General features: G+C 41.8%; 1 protein-coding gene across 3 annotated transcripts in view; it reads right to left on the reverse strand.

The window, feature by feature from the left end:
* BUB1 (BUB1 mitotic checkpoint serine/threonine kinase) overlaps positions 1 to 20,673 on the reverse strand; it is a 41,834-nt gene that overhangs the window by 11,218 nt on the left and 9,943 nt on the right. For all 3 annotated transcript variants that reach the window (XM_004277805.3, XM_049695698.1, XM_049695699.1), the window contains 10 exons: positions 19,448 to 19,599; positions 16,468 to 16,724; positions 14,663 to 14,721; positions 13,234 to 13,362; positions 13,024 to 13,134; positions 12,185 to 12,284; positions 11,144 to 11,225; positions 9,989 to 10,163; positions 5,439 to 5,526; positions 805 to 1,040 (listed from right to left, as the gene is read on the reverse strand). In XM_004277805.3, coding sequence (XP_004277853.1) covers positions 805 to 1,040; positions 5,439 to 5,526; positions 9,989 to 10,163; positions 11,144 to 11,225; positions 12,185 to 12,284; positions 13,024 to 13,134; positions 13,234 to 13,362; positions 14,663 to 14,721; positions 16,468 to 16,724; positions 19,448 to 19,599 — 1,389 coding nt within the window. The remainder of the gene's footprint in view (positions 1 to 804; positions 1,041 to 5,438; positions 5,527 to 9,988; positions 10,164 to 11,143; positions 11,226 to 12,184; positions 12,285 to 13,023; positions 13,135 to 13,233; positions 13,363 to 14,662; positions 14,722 to 16,467; positions 16,725 to 19,447; positions 19,600 to 20,673) is intronic.

Consider the following 20,673-nt stretch of genomic DNA (forward strand, 5'->3'; position numbering starts at 1 on the left):
AATTGCTTTCCACTTCTATTTATAAAACACGCTGCCTTTTAACACATACTACCTACGTGCAATTTGTCTGTATGAGATATACTTTGGGTCCACAAAGACACAAAGAGAAACCATTTCTAAAGGGAAGAAAAAAGTTTCTGCCCAATTTAGAATGTTATAAAAAATTCTATTAGTGGCAGTTATCAAAGACTAATCCAACATGACTGATATTTACTAGTGCTAAGCAGATGCGGGACACTTTTCTGAGCCCTTGATGTTTACTAATTCACTTGGTCCTAACAGTAAGACCCTAAAGTAGGTACTGCCAACCCCTCCACTTTATAGAAAACAGGGCCACAGAGAATTGAAATAATCTTGGCCAAGATCACAAGACAGCCTAAGACAGAGAGCTAGGATTAGAATCTAGCTAGTCTATCTCCAGAGTCTGTGCTCTTGTCCACTGTTAAGATTGTTTCTGTGTAACCTTGGGGTGGGGGTGGGGTCCTTTAACCCTGAGCCTGTTTACTTTTCTGTAAAATGGGGATAACAGTATTAGATTAAACTCCTGGCATAATGGGCCCTCCAATTCCAGTTCTCTTTTCCAACAGTAGTTATTTTGATACCTTTTAAAATTAAAACAAATTAATTAGTCCTTCAAGTATGTTACTGTTGTATGCTCGGTGACACAGCATGCAAGTTTGTCTGAACTTGCGTTCTACTCAGCGGCATTCAAGGCCCTGCTCTTTGAGCTTCTTTCATGGAACAGCTTTTAACAGGTTATTGTCCTTATTCAGGGAACAATTAAGAATGAGCATCTGTTCACACCTGGAGCGTCGATATTCCCAAGCAAGCCTGTCTGCATTGGTTCTGCCTGGAACCTGGCATTGGCGTCTGCTGGATCCTCTGCAGGGGCAAAGTCAGGGTCTGTGAGTTTACAGGCCTTGAGGCCCCACTCCGCCTCGCTGGTCAGCACAGCTGCAGCAGGTTGGCTCAGACGGAGCAAGGATGCTGAAGAGACATCTGTGGGGAACGCTGGTTCTGAGCTTTTCTCTTCAATCGGACTGGATGTGTTAAAGGGACAAGATAAACACACATGATTACAAACTTTATTGGGTTTGAACACATAAAAATCCCACAAAACAGTTTCCTTTTCATTGTAGGAATGAGATTTCAAAACTGCTTCACAAAGAGTTTATTAAAGCATTTTCTTCATACAAACAAATATATGCAGATACACAGCTCGTACAATATGAATAGAAATAAAATAAAAAACGTGGTAATATATTAAATAGGTGAGGTGACACATTGGATATTCTTTAGTAGGAGATGTTGGTAGGAAAGGGTTTATTTTCTCAAGTTGTCTTCTAAGCATCACTACTGTAATAGGGACTGAAGATTTTATTCCAAAAATGGCTTCTTTTATAACACTGAAACAAACAGAAAATGTCAGCCATAGTCCAACAACCGAACACCAGTACATTTCTACACACGCACGTGCACACACACAGTCGATTCTCATTCCTCAAGGATTCCATACCTGTGAATTCACCTACATGAAAATATTTATTTGTTACCCCAAACAACACTCATGGTGCTTTTGCTGTCATCTCAAGACGTGCAGAACAATGAAAAATTTGAGTCACGCAACATTTATGTTCCCAGGTGAGGTCGAGCAAGGTGACGCTCTGCCTTCTCATTTCGGCTCATACTGTAAACAATGTCCTTTCACAGTATAGTTAGCAATGTGGCGTGTTTCTTTTTCTTGCATTTTTGTGCTTTTAGTTGGTGATTTAGCTGTTTAACTGTTCCCCAAGTGCAGTGCTCAAGTGCTGTCTGGCGTTCCTAAGTGCAAGAAGGCTGTGACGTGTCTTGTGGAGAAAATATGTGTTGCATAAGTTTTGTTCAGGCATGGGTTACAGTGCTGTTGGCCATGAGTTTAATGTTAATGAATCAATAGTATATATTAAGTAAGTGTTTTTTTAATATAAATTTATTTATTTTATTTATTTCTTTTTGGCTGTATTGGGTCTCGTTGCTGCACATGGGCTTTCTCTAGTTGCGGTGAGTGGGGGCTACTCTTCGTTTCGGTGCGCAGGCTTCTCACTGCGGTGGCTTCTCTTGTTGCGGAGCACGGGCTCTAGATGCATGGACTTCAGTAGTTGTGGCATGCAGGCTCAGTAGTTGTGGCTCGTGGGCTCAGTAGTTGTGGCTTGCGGACTCTAGATCGCAGGCTCAGTAGTTGTGGCGCACAGGCTTAGTTGCTCCGTGGCATGTGGGATCTTCCCAGACCAGGGCTTGAACCCGTGTCCCCTGCATTGGCAAGCAGATTTTTAACCACTGAGCCACAAGGGAAGCCCTAAATAAGTGTCTTTAAATAAAGTGTTGTGACCACAGGCCTGTAGGATCCTAACTGTGTATTTCCCCTAGAAGCAATGGGTCAGTATTTGCTAATTCAGTGTTTGCAGTGATTTTATAGAAAAGAACCAATGCAAATAACAAGTTTGGACTGTACATACGTCTCCACACACATATTCTCTCTGCACCTTTAGATCCACATATCTACAAACAGATGCACGAGTATATATTTTTATACAAATGAATTCATGCAACATCATGTTGCATTTTTTACTTCTTGACACAGGCATTTTCCTACCATGAATTTTTAAAATAATAAACTAATTTTGGAATTTAGATTTAAAGAAATGTCACAGAGATAAAAGAGAATTCCCATATGTTCCTCACCAATTTCCTCTAGTGTTACCACCTCACATTAAAGTGGCTCTCTTGTCAAAACCAATAAACCAACCTTTGTCATATTACTATTGACTAACCTCCAGACCTCGTTTGGATTTCGCCAGGTTTTCCACAAGGCCCCATGTTTGCTCCAGGATCCAATCGTGGACACCATGCTGCATTAGTTGTCAGCCTCCTTACTCTCTTCTCTGTGACACTTTCTTAGTCTTTCCTAGTTTCCTAAGACCTTGTTGGTTTTGAGGAGTACTGGCCAGCTATTTTGTAGACTGTCCCTCAATTTGGGTTTCTTTTTTTTTTTTTTGTGGTACATGGGCCTCTCACTGCTGCGGCCTCTCCCGTTGCGGAGCATGGGCTCCGGACGCACAGGCCCAGCAGCCACGGCCCACAGGCCCAGCCTCTCCGCGGCATGCGGGATCCTCCCTGACCGGGGCACGAACCCACACCCCCTGCATCGGCAGGCGGACTCTCAACCACTGCGCCACGAGGGAAGCCCTGGGTTTCTCTTGTTTTCCTCCTGGCTAGACTATGAGTATTGGTTTGGGGAGAATATCACAGAGGTGACCCTTCTCCTCCCATGACATCACCATGTGTCATCACGGGTGACGTTAGCCTGATTATTTGGGAAAGGTGGTGTCTGCTGGGTTTCTCCACAGTTCTACTGTGGATTTTAATGCTGTACACCATTTAATCCAGTGGATGTGTGATGAAGTGTAACAATTCCCTTGTTCTTAGATATTGAACATATTTCCAATATTTTATATTACAACAAAACAGATGTGTTTCCAAACCCATGTACATTGCTACTAGAAACGTGAGTGCCCAAATTATTGTGGGTGCATAAACGATGAATAAAATCCTTTTCCCTTCTCCACAAAACTGTGAATTTTGGTTAACTTTCTAGCTCTTCCCCTTCTCCACTGAAAACTTAAAAGGTAAGGTATCACTGTCATCAATGCTTATGATAAAAAATAGCTGTATCTAGACTGGGAGAATTATGAACATGTGCTGGGAATCCAGATTCGGGCTTCAGGTATAATGATTCTCGCAATGGGCCTGTCCCTGGCAGGGACTCTGGAAACTAAATCTATGGAGTGTTGCAAGAGCCACTGACTTCCTGGGAAGAAGGTTTCGAAGCTAAGGAAGCCTCTGTCCCTGGGTGTCTCCCCACATGAGTCTTGTTTCCTTGCAGCTTAACTGTCACATGCAGTCAAAGACAATAGTTTCTTGGACAGTATTACCCTGCTGGCAACAGTGATTTTTGTCCTATATACATCTAAATTAATCTTATGCCAAGTGTGGTTTATGGTAGTCTTATGAGTCAAAAGTTTAGCTGCACAAAGGAAGATTCCTGGTGGGCAGTAATAGACTATGCCCACTGAGTAAAATTTTAAATTAAAAGGCAAAATCTATTTAATTTGCATTAATTTTATTTCTAGTGAGTTAACCCTTTTCTACATGTTTATTCATTAATTTTTCTTTTGTAAGTTCTGCTCATGTCCTTTAATCCAATCATTTATTTACTGGGGTCTTAGTTCAAGAAGAGGTTTTTGATAATAAGAAGCAGTACAGCATAGTGGTGAGAGCGAGGATTCTGAAATCAGAGATAGGGGTTCAAATCCCAGGGCTGCAAAGTAGAAGCCGTATGGCTTTGGGTCCTTTATTTAGCCCTCTGGATCTGGTTTCCTCATCTATAATGCTGGAAAAGAAAAGTTCCTACAATTAAAGTTATTATAAGGGTTAGTTAAAGGGTGCAGTACATGAAAAGCGTTAAGTGCTGTGCAGGAATATAATAAATACTCAAAAGATTGTAGCTACTTTTAGCGTCTATGACATTCACCAGACTATTCAAATATGGCAGAATTTTACTTCTGCAAAGCATTAGTGTATGTATGGGAAGTCTGCATTTTGCATCAGAACCTAAGAGGCTTAAACATTCTATCTTCTTCCTCTTAAAAGAAAGTTATTAGGACTTCCCTGGTGGTGCAGTGGTTAAGAATCTGCCTGCCAATTCAGGGTACACGCGTTTGATTCCTGGTCTGGGAAGATCTCACATGCCGTGGAGCAACTAAGCCCAAGCACCACAACTACTGAAGCCCCCTCGCCCTAAAGCCCACGCACCACAACTACTGAGCCCATGTGCTGCAACTACTGGAACCCGTGTGCTCCAACTACTGACACGCCTATAGCCTGTGCTCCGCAACAAGAGAAGCCACCGCAATAAGAAGGCCACACACCGCAACGAGGAGTAGCCCGTGCTCATCACAACTAGAGAAAGCCTGTGCGCAGCAACGAAGACCCAGTACAGCCAAAAAGAAGAAAAAAAAAAAGAAAGTTATTGATTTCCTCAATTATAATGGGTATACAGAAGCAATTAGGTGTTTGCTCAGTTCTGCAATAGTCTTTATATGTCAGTCTTTGGCTGGCAAGAGCATCTGCAGTTCTGCTCCCCAAATCAGTGGAAGTCAGTCACAGGAACAGTTTCCCCAGGGATTCTCTGATACCCCAGCTGCTTCTCTCACTGCCCTGATGTACCAAGTGTCATTTTATTTATATGTACAGACAGTACCTTCTGACTTAAATCTCTGAGTTGATAAAAACTCTGGCAGCCCTTAAAGAAGGGCTGGAATGAGGTATTCCATTACAGCTTAAGAAGCAAGCTAGAATGAAAAGGGAGAGAGACAGGACCACGTGCACCCACACAATACCTGAACTTTCTCTCTTTCAAGGGTTCCATCTTGTTTCTTTCACAAGAATCCAAAGTCACATGGGTGTACTGTTCTGCTACCACATTTTCTGAAATATACAGAAAAGTAGAGATGGGCGTTATACACACACATATGATTTTATATGGTTATAAAGTCCAGGATTCCTTTTTACACTGACTTTCATTATAATTTCAAAATAGTATTCCGTGGTAAAATGTACTATGTTTAAAAAATGGGGAAAAAAAAATCACTTAAAAAAATTCTACCGTTATATGTGAGCGTTTCAACCTTATACATCTAATCCATACAGTCCTTCAAGAGAAAAGAGCCCAGAGAGCAGGAGGTCCACCGCGGGAGGATGGCCAGACCACGGGAAGTTACGGGCGGCAGTGCGCACACCCCGTTTGAGGAGAAGCCGATGCCAAGGCCATGGAGCATAAAAGGCTGAAATGCTTGTGGAGGGCGGAGATTTTGGTGTCTTTCAGTCTAACTTGCCTTATTTAGTCAGCGTTTAGTTGACTGAACTGACTCAGAGGTTCACACCAGAAAGCAACCTGGCAATACTTACTATCACTCCCTTTAATTAAAAAAAGAAATCTATCTATGGAGAGACAAACTAGATAGGGCAGAAATACAGAGCATTACTTCTACCAAGTGATACTAATACAATATAGAGCCAACTATTACACTAGATTAAATTTTATCAGATACTGCTTCACTGAACAGGTGCTAACACTTTTTAGTACTAGAACATTAGCTTCTATTTATACAATCAAAGTGGCAAATACACTAAGAAAGGTCAATATTGACTTTATGAAAGACTCTTGACTGTTAAACAGATTAGGTTTTCCAAATTGAAACAACTTTAAATTTTTAGAATTAAAGTAGGAAGTCTGTGATAGCACTTGGCAAATGTCCAAGTTTCAACTAAATCCTCCTTTAAAATTCAGGAAAGAAATATATTTGGTTAGTACAGTAAGAAAAAATGTTTACTCCTTAGTTAAAAACTTTTAGGCCTATAGGCTCAGACTTCACATTACAATAAGCTTTCATCCAGGGGAATGAAATTCTTTTGCAGTTCTTTCCCTATTCCTTCAGTTAACAACTGCTATTAAAAAAAAAAAAAAAAAGCCAGCAGTGATAGTGTTTGGCTGGTAAATTAGCAGAAAAAGGTGAAGCAGTCCCAGGTCTCATAGCACAGGCACATTTCAGAGATATCGTGGGTTTGTATCCAGACCACTGCAATAAAGCGAACATCACGATAAAGCGAGTCACACAAATTTTTTGGTTTCCCAGTGCATATAGATGTTTTTTTGTTTTGTTTTGTTTTTTGCGGTACGTGGGCCTCTCACTGTTGTGGACTCTCCTGTTGCGGAGCACAGGCTCCGGACGCACAGGCTCAGCGGCCATGGCTCATGGGCCCAGCCGCTCTGCAGCATGTGGGATCTTCCCGGACCGGGGCACGAACCCGTGTCCCCTGCATCGGCAGGCTGACTCTCAACCACTGCACCACCAGGGAAGCCCAGAAATTATGTTTACACTGTACTGAAGTCTTAAGTGTGCAATAGCATCATGTCTAAAAAAACAGTGTGCATACCTCAATTAAAAAAGTTAATTGCTAAAAATGCGAACCATCACCTGAGCCTTTAGGGAGTCAATCTTTTACGACTGGTGGAGGGTCTTGCCTCGATGTTGGTGGCTGCTGACTGATCAGGCTGGTGGCTGCTGAAGGCTGGGGTCATCGTGGCAGTTTCTTAAAATAAGACAACAGTGAAGTCTGCCACATCGATTGACTCTTCCTTTCATGAACGATTTCTCTGTAGCACGCAATGCTGTTTGACAGCATTTTACCCACGGTAGAACTTCTTTCAAAATTGGAGTCAATCCTCTCAAACTCTGCCGCTGCTTTATCAACTCAGTTTATGTAGTATTTTATATCTTTTGTTGTCATCTGCACCAGGAGTAGATTCCATCTCAGGAAACCACTTTCTTTGCTCATCCATGAGAAGCAACTCCTCGTCCATTAACTTTTTATCATGAAATTGCAGCAATTCAGTCACACCTTCTCTCCAGTTCTAATTCTAGTTCTCTTGCTATTTCCACCACATCTGCAGTTACCTCCTCCACTGAAGTCTTGAACCCCTCAAAGTCATCCATGAGGGTTGGCATCAACTTCTTCCAAACTCCTGATAATGTTGATATTTTGACCTCTTCCTGTGAATCAGAAATGTTTTTAATGGCATCTAGAATGGTGAATCCTTTCCAGAAGGTTTTCAATTGACTGCCCAGATTCATCAGAGGAATCACTGTCTATGGCAGCTATAGCCTTATGAAATGTATTTCCTTTTTTTTTTTATTTAGGCTGCATCAGGTCTTCGTTGTGGCAGGCAGGATCTTTGCCGTGGCATATGGGCATCTCTCTAGTTGAGGCGCGCGGGCTTGGTTGCCCCACAGCACGTGGGATCTTAGTTCCCTGACCAGGGATCGAACCTGCGTCCCCTGCATTGGAAGGCGGATTCTTTACCACTGGACCACCAGGAAAGTCCCTGAAATGTATTTCTTAAATAATAAGACTTGAAAGTCTAAATTACTCCTTGATCCATGGGCTGCAGAATGGATGTTGTGTTAGCAGGCATGAAAATAATCTCATTGTACATCACCATCGGAGCTCTTGGATGACCAGGTCCATTGTCAATGAGCAGTACTATTTTGGAAGGAATCTTCTGAGCAGTATGCCTTAACAGTGGACTTAACATATTCAGTAAAGCATGTTGTAAACAGATTTGCTGCCATCTGGTTTTGCTGCTCCATTTATAAAGAATAGCCAGAATAGATGAAGCATAGCTCTTATAGGCCCTAGGACTTCTGGAATGGTAAACAGCATTGGCTTCAACTTAAAATCATCAGCTGCATTAGCCCCAACAGGAGAGTCAGCCTGTCCTTTGGAGCTTTAAAGCTAGACCTTGACTTCTCTTCTCTGGCTATGGAAGTCCTAGATGGCATCTTCTTCCAATATAAGGCTGTTTCATCTACATTGAAAACGTGCTGTTTAGTATAGCCACCTTTATCAATGATCTTAGCTAGATCTTCTGGATAACTTGCTGCAGTTTCTGCATCAGCACTTGCTGCTTCACCTTGCACTTTTGATAAGGAAATGCCTTATTTCCTTAAACCTCACGAACCAACCTCTGCTACCTTCACACTTTTCTTCTGCAGCTTCCTGGCTCTGGCTTCAGGGGATGTTGTGGCTGCTTTGATCTTCTATCCAGGTCACTCAAACTTTCTCCGTATCAGCAATACGGCTGTTTTGCTCTCTTATCATTTATATGTTCACTGGAGTGGCACGTTTAATTTCCTTCAAGAACTTTTCCTTTGCATCCACATGGTGAAAGAGGCCTACCTTTTGGCCTAACTGGACTTTCGACATGCCTTCCTCACTAAGCTTAATCATTTCTAGCTTTGGGTTGGAAGTGAGAGACGTGCAACTCTTCCCTTCACTTGAACACTTAGAGGCCACTGTAGGGTTATTAACTGGCCTAAATTTCACTATTGTTGTGTCTCAGGGGAGAGGCCCGAGGAGAGTGAGGAAGACAGGGAATGACCAGCGGGTGGAGCAGTCAGGGAACACACACAACAACCATTGACTAAGTTCACCATCTGCCGTGGGTGAGGTTCGTGGCACCCCAAAACAGTCACAATAGTAACATCAAAGACCACTGACAACAGATCACCATAACAAATATAACAATAAGGAAAAGTTTGAAATATTGTGAGAATTACCAAAATGTGACTCAGACACAAAGTGAGTAAATGCTGCTGGAAAAATGGTGCCAGTGGGCTGCTTGACACAGGGCTGCCACACACCTTCAATTTGTTAAAAAAAATCCAGTATCTGCGAAGTGCAATAAACAAGGTATGCCTGTATTTATTTTGCAGGATCGTATTTAATAGGTAATAATTATCTGTATTCAATAACTGTGTCACTCATTAAGCTTCAGTTCATGTGCATAAAGATCTTTGATATGAGAATGTTATGTCTGGGGAAAATAAGGACCATCTGTGAGTTTTATCAGATCACTAAAAAATTTTTAAATATGATTTTCTGAGTATAGTACTTGGCTACATCTCTAAAGTAATAAAATTTGTAGATACATATCAAGGATTAAAATTTGCTGTTTGTTACTCTTACCAAATTAGAAAATAAAATGTTCATATTTTTAACATTCAAGTCTGTCTGTAGTGGCTATTTTGTTTGTTGTAAAACATGAAATAAAGCTATAATCCCATACAAATGGGTTGGACTTTGTATCTTTGCCTTTAAATGCTTCTATAGATTTTTCTCCCGTTCTACCTAAAATCTAAGTTATCAAACTTTTAAAATGCACATAGACTTTAGAAAGACATTATGCCAAAACAAAAAACCATATATATAATAATACAGTGAATGGATTTTAAGTTTCCTCTTTATGATTTTCAAATCTTCCAGAAGAAAACTATAATAGTAAAAGAACTGAAGTTGGCAGAAGACACTAAGATAGTGTAAGGCACACCTTTATCTTCTAGAGGGTGCACTGAATCCACTGGAAGCCTGTGGAAGGGCGTAGATGCCAGCTGTGCAGCAGATGTAAAGTCTCCTGGGCTCTTGGGACTGGGAGCCAGGGTTTTGTTGCAGCGGACACCCCACACGGTTGAATCATCCAAAAACTCGTCAGTGTGAGGTACTTCCTACAACGAAAGATGAACGGAAAAAAAGTAGCAATCTCCTTGTTTCGTAGATGAAATTTAATACATTAATACTTTTTAAGATTCAAAAAAATGAGGAATTTTAATTTTTTCGAAGAAATGGATGTAACCCCTGACTAACACAGAGCCAAGGACATTGTGGGTCTGTTCTTTTCCCCAGAACTGGGACACTTCATCTTTAACACACTCCAGCGGAGTTATATCACATGCAAGAGTCACGTTTTGTTTACCAATTTTTACTTTTTTTTTTTTTTTTTAAAGATTTATCATTCATTTTATTATTTATTTTTGGTTGCATCAGGTCTTAGCTGCGGCACACGGGATCTTCACTGCGGCACACAGGCTTCTCTCTAGTTGTGGCATGAGGGTTTTCTCTGCTCTAGTTGTGGCGCGCAGGTTCCAGGGTATGTGCGCTCTGTAGTTTGCGGCACGCAGGCTGTCTATTTGAGGCCCACGAGCTCAGTTGCCCTGCGGCATGTGGGATCTTAGTTCCCTGACCAGGGATCAAACCCGTGTCCCCTGCCTTGTAAGGCGGATTCTTTACCACGGACCACCAGGCAAGTCCCTACTTTTTTTTTTTTTAATTTGGAAAGTCTAGATTTACAGAGGAATTACAAAGATAATACAGAGTTCCCATATAGCCTGTATTAAACTTCTTAGGTCTAGGAAAAATATATATGCCCCCAGTGGTTCCGCCTGTCTAAAGGGAAGGCTCTCAGAGGGCAAGGATCATTATCAAACTCATTTTTCAGTTTCTATATCTCTCTTAATGTGTGGTGCATAATAGATTTGCAAATAATTATAGAATAATGTTCTATAAAACTTAATTTTCACATAATATTTTATTTTTTCAGCACAGTTTTTTAAATACACCACCTCATTTGACTGGCACAAGCATTTGGTAAAATGAAAAGAAAAGGGTTGCGGGACCCATTTCATGGATGAAGCAGAGATTTACTTACATTTGGTTTTGAAGTGAACCTCCACATTGAGCGTTCTCCAAAGGTCCTGGCTCCCGTGGGCTTATTTTTAGGCTGTGGTAATCTAAGGAAAGATTTGCAAAATTACAAACAGCAAAATATGCTAAGGAAATAAATTCTACCACTTAAGTTAGTGTTAAAAACATTCTCCCCTTTTCCTATTTAGTTAATATTTATACACATATTTCTTATTTTTACAGCAAAACTGAGTGCAGGTTGAATTAACTTGACGATGTATATAAAAGTAGATCTACAGTTACTTAAGCGAGGGTGGAAAATACAGAACTTTCTATTGCACTGAGTTTTAAGGTTTTTTTTATTATTATTTTATTTTTATTTTTTTTGAGTTTTAAGTTTTAAGGATAAAAAAATAGTTAGGGCCGTGGCCAACAGAATGGCATGGATGCCATGTTTTATTTCTTATTCCCAGTGCTTGGTCTAGCTACAGAACATGAACCTCTTCTACACCATGATACCTTTAGTTCACACCTCTCTTTCACGGTTTAAATTATTAATGGTGAAACTTCCTCGTGCTACCCTACTCTACCCTGATGGGGCTCAGCCTTAAAACAAATGTTCTCTGCAGTGTGACCCAATATAAGCCACTTCCTTTTCTACTTTATCAATCCTGCAAATATATACGGAGCACGTATGGATACCTGTACTGGTGAATTCATTTACAGCGAATACAATTTCAAATCTATAGGATCCCTTGGTTCTCTGATGATTTATAACCATACGGTTTCCTTTTGTAACAAATACTTTTGTTATGGAAGGACTACTTTCTTGTAACCCCCCGGAACTCTGCAGATCTGGAAAAGAACTTCAGCAGCAATCTCCCGGCCATGTGGTCAAAAGGCTCATCTGTGGCAGAGCTGGGGCTGGGGCCCAGGCCATTTGATCGGCAGGTCCTGTTCTCTCACCAGCTCACCACCTGGACTCCTGGAGGGATCTCCGCACTGTCCCTGTCACTATGGCAACATGCATCTCCCCCAGTGTTATCTTAACCAGATATTTCTTTACCCATAATTTTCTTTGTTTCCATCTTCGAACACAGGAAAAGCAGAGGACAGAGAAGAGATAATCTTATTGACTCCCCAAGCCCCAGAAGATGTTGCATTTTCTGCAAGGGTAAAAAATTGCAGTTAATTATTAAAATAGGCCAAAAACACTATCCTTTAGGTGCAACTTCAACTACAAATAAGAAAATGGAATAAGAGCTACAGAAAACAACTGATGTCAGTTTTTGAAATACGAGGCAACGAGGTAAGTCACTCTTCAGTGACATGAAGGGACTAACCATGGTCACAAGGGTTAGCACGCGAGCCGCCGATCTCGAGTTCCTGCCACACATAAAGCAGCATTCACCGTTCTCCTAACACACTGCTATGCTCACTGACACTGAATAAAGCTCTCCATGTCTTTGCTTTCCTACAATGAGGAACTAAGCTCTTAGCTCTCTATATATCTTCATCGTGATCTCTCTCTGGCTTCCAGCACAAATCCTCTGACTCTAGACAAAGGTGGGCTAGTCCTGGCTCCCAACACTCCAGCCCGAACATTCCTCTGCTGGGCAAAGCTCAAGTATCCCTCAACTACTCAGCCCTTCCTGGTCATTCCTACCCATGCAGATTTTGTCCTTCTTTAGCACAATTTATTATTTTTTAAGAAACAAACCAAGTCTAGGGCACACACTGAGTACCTTGCCAAATAACGTTGTATTTTTTTATTTCACAAACTCCATGCCCTTATGTGACAAGCTAACCAAGGCCAGGACCACTTCTTGTATAATCCTTGCTATTTCTGTGGGCAACCACCCACTACGCTATCCACTTAGTAGCTATTAAACAATCTGTTATTACTTTGAAACTGGGCTTCAAATGCATCTTCATTTTGACCTAGAGATGGCCATTCATCTTTGTCATCAGAAACATCAGGAAGTGTAGGAGCCTGAAACATATTCATGATGAAACCTTAAAAGAATAGAAAGAATAATGGTAAACATGGCTGCAAAAGAGCTTTCATTAATTTGTCGTCAGATGCTACACATTCAAACAAAAGGCCTTACATACCTAATGCTTCTTTTGTGTGCACGGTGGGTGACGGCTGCACTTTGGATGGCGTTGCCTGAACCAGTCCCAGTGATGTGTTAGGAGTTGTGTGAAAAGAACTTGTGTTAACAACCTTCTGTGTTTCACACCCTATTAAAGAAATGGGGACAAAATGCAGCATCAGTAGAGAAATCAGAATAGTTTAGAAGGCACAATTTAAGAAACTTATTATACTTATTATACATTTTTATTATTCTTGATAATCCTCACTAAGGACTTCCATTACTATAATGCTTCCATATCTTTCATTTTTCTCTTTATAATAGTCCCACGAGGTAGGTAAGGCAAGAAGTATCCGTTTACAGAAAAGGAAATAAAAGCTCAAAGAGATTAAGTGGCTTGATCTAAGATCATATCATATTAGCAGACTGGTCATAAATAGCCCTCTTTGCTCCACTATACCCCAGAAGTAGTTAATAGTGACATTGTATATCTTAGGATTGGCTTTCCATCTCCCTCAGCCGGGCCCAAACCATGGTGTACACGGCCCTGCACAGCCTGAGCCTCTCAGCTCCCACCTCAACTTCCTCCTCCTCCCCTGCTCCCTGTGGCCACTGGCCGCTCTGCTGTGCTCCAAACAGTTCAGGGATATTCCTACCTGAGGGCTCTGCCCTTGCTGCTCCCTCTACCTGAACCAGGTTTCCAAGGGCTGCGTGGGACGCTTCCCCCCTCTACCCAGATATCACCTTCTTTGTGAGGGTCTTTCCCAGTTGCCCCTGAGATTTCAACCCCTGCCCAACCCCCCCAGCCACACTTCCCCCCTCTTCGCGGGTGGGGATTTCTGTCCTTTCTGTTCGCGACTGCATCTCTCACTACCTAGAACAGTGCCTGGCTTCTACTAGTGCTCAGTCAGGTCCTGGTTAAATGTAGGTGTCACTGCTTTTTTCAAGTAGCTCTGCTCCCACTAAACTGTCATAGGAAAGGATGGCACAGTACATGAAGGAGTGGGGGGAATGAAGACCCAATCCAGGTGTCTTATTTTATTTATAAAACTTACTTTTATGCAAATACCTCTAACAAAGTAGTACCAAACGGAAGTATAACACTCCTAATTAAACTTTTAATCACCTTTCCGTCTTCACAACATGTTAAAGATGACTCTGGTTTTAGATTAAAATCTGCTGAGAAATTTAATAGGAAAGTTTTCACAAATCAAGTTTCCAAAGGATTCCAACTAAGATGTGACTGTCAAGTGAATTTCTACCTTTATTTGAAATGGTCTGGGGTTTAACTAACCCCTGCCTTCTAAGAACGGGAAAGCTGACACCCAGGTTCATTAAGGCCTGAAGCCTTCATGAACTGCAGCCACCAAACAGACCCTTGAGCGACCTGGACGAGTCTGGGCAAACAGCTTAGACAGCAATGTATTATATCAATAGTTAAACATTACCTTCTTTTATCTCTGCTCCACTCTGTGGCTTGAATTCATGAGTACTTTTATTCATACACCTGGAAGAGAAAACTCTTGAGACACAATAACTCTCAAGAAAGAACAGTAAAAAATGTCAGCAATGACGAGCCTGTTGTTAAAACACAGATGGGACTGCCTAGGTCTACAGTGTAAGTGAATAAGATGTTTTATGTTTTCTTTCATTTCCTTTCGAGGACAATAATTCTTACAGATAAAGGCCAGGTATTCACGTTTGCTTGACATAGTGATTCTGTACTTTAACACCCGATAATCATTCATACACGAGGTTCGAACGATCCCATTTATTACACAGGCTAAAGGGCTAACCCCCAGCTCCGGGCCTGCCGTCCGGCACCACTCTCCTGCGCTGTGACGTGGGGAAGCGCTGGCGCCTTTGCCACAGGGGCCACCTCTCTCGTGATGGGCAGGTAGCCACAGTGCATTGTCCTCTAGACTTCAGCAGTTATCAAGAGGGGAAAAAATGGTACGTGAGACACTTACATCACAGTTTATTTTAAGTGCAGTCGTGATAGTGGACCTCATCTGTCTATTTATCATTGCTTCCCTTAATGGACCCTGTGAGGGTATAAAGTAAAAAGTGCAAAGCACTTTTAATCTTACAAATCCCCATTAAACTGTCATAAAAACGTGAGTTTTATAGAGATACCAGAGAAAGGTGCCCTTTCTCTGTCGTGGTCAGCCATCTAGGCCACTGAGAGCGTGAGGGGGGTACTTTCAGTCCCTTGCCTAGGCTAAGGTCAGGGTCAGTCTGAAAGGCTTCTGAATGATCTGAATGTTCATTAGGTCAAAGAGTTTCATAATTTTATAAGGTTCAGCTGGACACGCTGAACTGTGTCTCCGGGGGCCTGTCATTGCTGCTGTTGTGACCATCTTATTGTTGTGTAAATTAACTACTAAGAACTAATGAAGTCACAGCCCCACACAACAGTCCTCTTTTTACATACATGGTTTGATACAGGACACAGGTCTGAATTATTGTCCTAATGTGGCTGAAAAAGCATGATCACTTTAAATCTTATTTCCAGGAGAAATCATTGGTAAAAGTTAACCTTGGACATTGAGGAGAACGAGTACTTAAGAACCATAATCTGTGCCAAGGGGTTTAGCCCAAGGGGAGGGTGTGAGTTACATTGTAGCTTTTATCTTTTCCAATAGATCAATAAAATTTTTATGTTTAAAAAAGAGAGAGCACCAAAGTGACTGAAGAGGAAAATATAAACAAGCGATGCGACAGTAATTGTAATTTCTGTAATCTAGGAAAATCCCTCAAAATTGGAGAAAAAACCTCCACAGTAGTGTATACACATATTTTGGCATATTGTGTAGCAGATATTAATCCCAAACTGCTCCCGGTGGAAAGACAGAAGGAATATGAGAAGAATATACGTCAAGGAACTATCTGGATTGTAATGAACCCCTACATATGTTCAGTCAAAGCCAGTAAGCAAAGGCAATTTCAGTTTAACAGCTGTATATTCTTCAGTTACAAAAAGATTGTTAAGTTTCAGTGTATCGAAAACTTATAATTCAAGAGGGAAGTATGAAGTAAAACAAATACTCTAAAAGAAACAATAAGTGAGGCTGAAGAATTGGGGCTAATGTTTTGGTAACTTGTTTCTTCCACTACATGCCCATCTAAAAATTATTTTGAAAAACAAGACTCATCCATCATTTACACATTGCTCTTGACACTGCAGGTCATGTAAAGAAGCCGTCAGACACCATTCACATCACTATCATCTCTAGGGCTACCTTTGGCTTACCTGGCATCTTTGCTGGCCACCGTAAACACGGCATCTGTCACTGGCTGGGCTGCCAAAGGAACCTGGGGAGCTACACTCTGGGTGACGGCTGGGGACACCAAAGCAGCGGTGACAGCATTTGCCATAAGTGGAACAACAGATGCCTCTTTGGGTGTCTCTCCTGCATTCTTTGAGGTCTGCTGATGGACAGCTGGAAGACTCGGAGCTCTCAGTTCCTGCGGGGAGCCTGTGTGTGGCCCCATACGTGCTGGGCTGACCTTTCATGGTAAGCAAACAAACAAAAACAAAGCCATGAGGTCCAGACTGCTAATTAGGTATTACAGCTTTTCAAAGAATGGCATCTGTCTTCTTCAGTAGATTCCTTTCCTCCTGAGCCAGCTCCTTACCCCTCCAGGTATTCTGAAATGAACAGTCAGCAACAAAGGTCACTCTATGCGGTGGATGCTTCCGTAGCTTCTTAACCACACACTCAACTGGCAGCTCATACTTCTAACCACTAAAATAGCAGCCCCGGGGCTTCCTTGGTGGCACAGTGGTTAAGAATCCACCTGCCAGTGCAGGGGATGCGGGTTTGAGCTGTGGTCCGGGAGGATCCCACATGCCGCGGAGCAACTAAGCCCGCGTGCCACAACTACTGAAGCCTGCGCACCTAGAGCTCGCGTGCCACAACTACTGAAGCCTGCACAACTAGAGCCTATGCTCTGCAACAAGAGAAGCCACTGCAATGAGAAGCCCACGAAGCCCTCGCACTGCAGCGAAGAGTAGCCCCCGCTTGCCGCAACTAGAGAAAGCACGGGCGCAGCACCAAAGACCCAGTGCAGCCAAAAATAAATAAATAAAATTTTAAAAAATCGAAAAAAAATTTTAAAAATAAAATAAAATAAAATACCAGCCCTGAGCATTCATTAGTATTTAAGAACTGGCACATTTCTCCTTACTTAATTTTGGGAAAAGACTAACAGTCAATGTTACCAAATGCTCATAATGGTGTTCCTGCTATTAAAATACCCTTAGTAACCATCTTCCCTTTAATGAGTAGGAAACACGAATATAAACTGCACTGACTGCCACAAAAGCATGGCGCACAGTGGGAAGGACACGGGCCTTTAACATGAAGTCTTTGCTTTTCTACTCACATGTACTTAGACTGTACATGTACACTCCTATGTTACCAAGTTAAAAGACAAAGAGCAGGATTTCCCTGGGGGTCCAGTAGTAAAGAATCTACCTTGCAAGCAGGGGATGTGGGTTCGATCCCTGGTCAGGGAACTAAGATCCCACATGCTGCGGGGCAACTAAGCCCGCGCCACAGCTACTGAGCTTGCACACCTCAACTAGAGCCCGCGTGCCACAAACTAGAGCCCAGGCGCCCTGGAGCTTGCGAGCCGCAACTAGAGAGGAGAAAAACCAGCACCCCACAACTAGGGAGAAGCCCATGCGCCACAAGGAAAGATCCCGCGTGCCGCGACTAAGACCCAACGCAGCCCAAAATAAAAAAAATAAATAATAAATAAATCTTAAAAAAAAAGAGTTAATTTCTCACCATAGAAAAGTATTCTCACAAATTGTTAAGAAAAGCACCAAGGGCTTCCCTGGTGGCGCAGTGGTTGAGAGTCCACCTGCCGATGCAGGGGATACGGGTTCATGCCCTAGTCCGGGAAGATCCCACATGCTGCGGAGCGGCTGGGCCCGTGAGCCAGGGCCGCTGAGCCTGCGCGTCCGGAGCCTGTGCTCCGCAACGGGAGAGGCCACAACAGTGAGAGGCCCGCGTACCGCAAAAAAAAAAAAAAAAAAAAAAAAAGCACCAAATATCTAGGGCAAGAATAGTTATTTCACAGACAAATGGACAAAATATTAAAAGTTTACTCTCACTAGTCATCAAAAAAGATAATTAAAAATGACCTATAACATTTTCTCACCTACCAAATTAGTAAAGATTAAAAATAAACATAATATTCATTTCTGAAGAAATACATTAAAAAAATAATAATCAGACTTTCTCCACCAGATATCAAAACATACAACAATGCTATAGTAAACACACAATATGGAATGATCAAGAAGAAACCTATTGACTAAAACAAAGAGACAGCTATTTTAGAAATGGATCTTATACCTTAAAAATTTAGTATGTGATAAGATATTTTAAACCAATAGGGAAAGGCTGAGCTGGTAAATAAATGACTTAGGGACAAATGGAGATCCATTTGGCAAATATATCCTTATACCACTCATATACAGAAATAAGTTCATAAACAGGCTTCTGGTTAAAGACAGTGGCTTAAACACATGCTTTATCACCCACGTCCTCCCGAAACCTCACCAAAATGACAGTAAAGGGATCCTAACACCTAAAACAGCAGCTGGAGGAGGCTGATCTCCAGAGAAGTTCAGAAATTTGAACACATCTCAGGATGGACGTGAAGGTGGAGCTGAAAACAGGAATGTGGCCACAGTAAGTCTGTAGAAAAAACAGGTCCTGAGACCCATTCTTGCAGGTGCGTGCTGGCTTCTCAACACAAACTAAAGAAATCATTATATTTGAATTTTCATTAAATAAGTCATTGTACACCCCCCCAAAATCAGAAAAAGGATTATATATGCTAATAATTAAGTATGTAAGTATGTGCCTACACACGCACACACACACGCACGCACACACGTGCACACACACACACACACAAACACACTACACGTTCTGTCCTGTAACTTCCTTTCTCATTCTACATTTTGAAGATCTTTCCGGGTTGGTGCTGAGAAGCCCAGCGTTATTCTGATTCTTGGCTCTTTAAGTGTGACCTCTTCGTCTCTGGAAGCGTGTTGGATTGCCTTTTCCCCCATTGTTGGGGGGAAAATAATTCAGAAAGCTAGTAACTAAATTAACATCAGAATTAACTCTAAAAATAGAGCACACAGAGGACAAATAGAAACAGAAATCCCTGTACTGGGCATGGGAAGCATCGGCAAGGAGCACACACACCTCAGACCTCCCCTGGGAAGAGGGCAGGTTCTCATGTGATGTCTCCACCACTTGGTGCAACTTCTTATGAAGCTCATCCATTTTCTGTTTCAATAGTTGTTCTTCAAAAGCGTTTGCTTCTTTCCTTTTCATATAATGCCTGTCTTCATTAACTTTAGGAAAGAGAAAATATGGTTTGCATGTGAAATTTAAATTCAGGTCATCAGAGGAATCCATGCAAAATCAGTAAAAGGTTATTTTTAAGACGGCAAAGTTTTTACTAGTCTTTTCCATGTGTATTAGATTATGAGAACTGAAATATGTATTACTTTTCAGTTATAATTTTTACCTTCCCGTAGCACAGTTATTTTTAAGTTCAGGGCGTGTAAGTTATAAAAATTTACATGATGAGCAACAAAAATATTTGGTAATAGCACGGTATGATACTAAGCACCGCTTGTAGAACAATCATGACTGTGCAAATCATTTGAAAATGGAACAGTTTTTAAAAGATTTAAACCTCTAGGTGCTTTCTAAGAAGGAGTAAGAGTAAAGTGCACCGAATGGTCAGTGTCTCAAGTACACTGCTCTTGGTCCCATTTCCAGTAACTGGTTAACATAACCACATCACGTACAAATCTAACTGTCCAGCTCAGACTTTAGCATCTGTGCAAGGCACAAAAGAGTCCTCCACGAGCGTCAACTGACTGTCCTCTCAGTTGTCAACCAAAAGAGAAATAATGAATGAACAAAAAGTGGCCTACAGAGTGGGCACAGCACAAATACTCAGATGGTGTAAAAGCCCTGAGTAGGACAGAGGTTCATTTTCCTCTGAGGTCCACATTGTTACAGCAAAGCCAAGTGCCAACACTGTGTTAACACTGTTTTCCCTGGGGAACAAAGCTTGACCCACTGTACAGCACAGCCATGAATAACATGGCACTTTCATCAGAGGACTCCTGAATGTCTTATTTACAGTAGTTGCAGATCTTGAAAAATCTCAACTCCAGTTCCTAACCTAATCCTTTCACAGTCCAAATAACAGACCCAGAGGTTTAGAATAGCTAGATAAAGAAGTTCAAATCCATACAGATAGTATTTGAAAGGTTAAAAATATCTACTTCGGGGCTTCCCTGGTGGCGCAGTGGTTGAGAGTCCGCCTGCCGATGCAGGGGACGCGGGTTCGTGCCCCGGTCCGGGAGGATCCCACATGCCACGGAGTGGCTGGGCCCGTGAGCCATGGCCGC

Source organism: Orcinus orca, chromosome 13 (assembly GCF_937001465.1).
Source record: "Orcinus orca chromosome 13, mOrcOrc1.1, whole genome shotgun sequence".
NCBI classification, from domain to species: Eukaryota; Metazoa; Chordata; class Mammalia; order Artiodactyla; family Delphinidae; genus Orcinus; species Orcinus orca.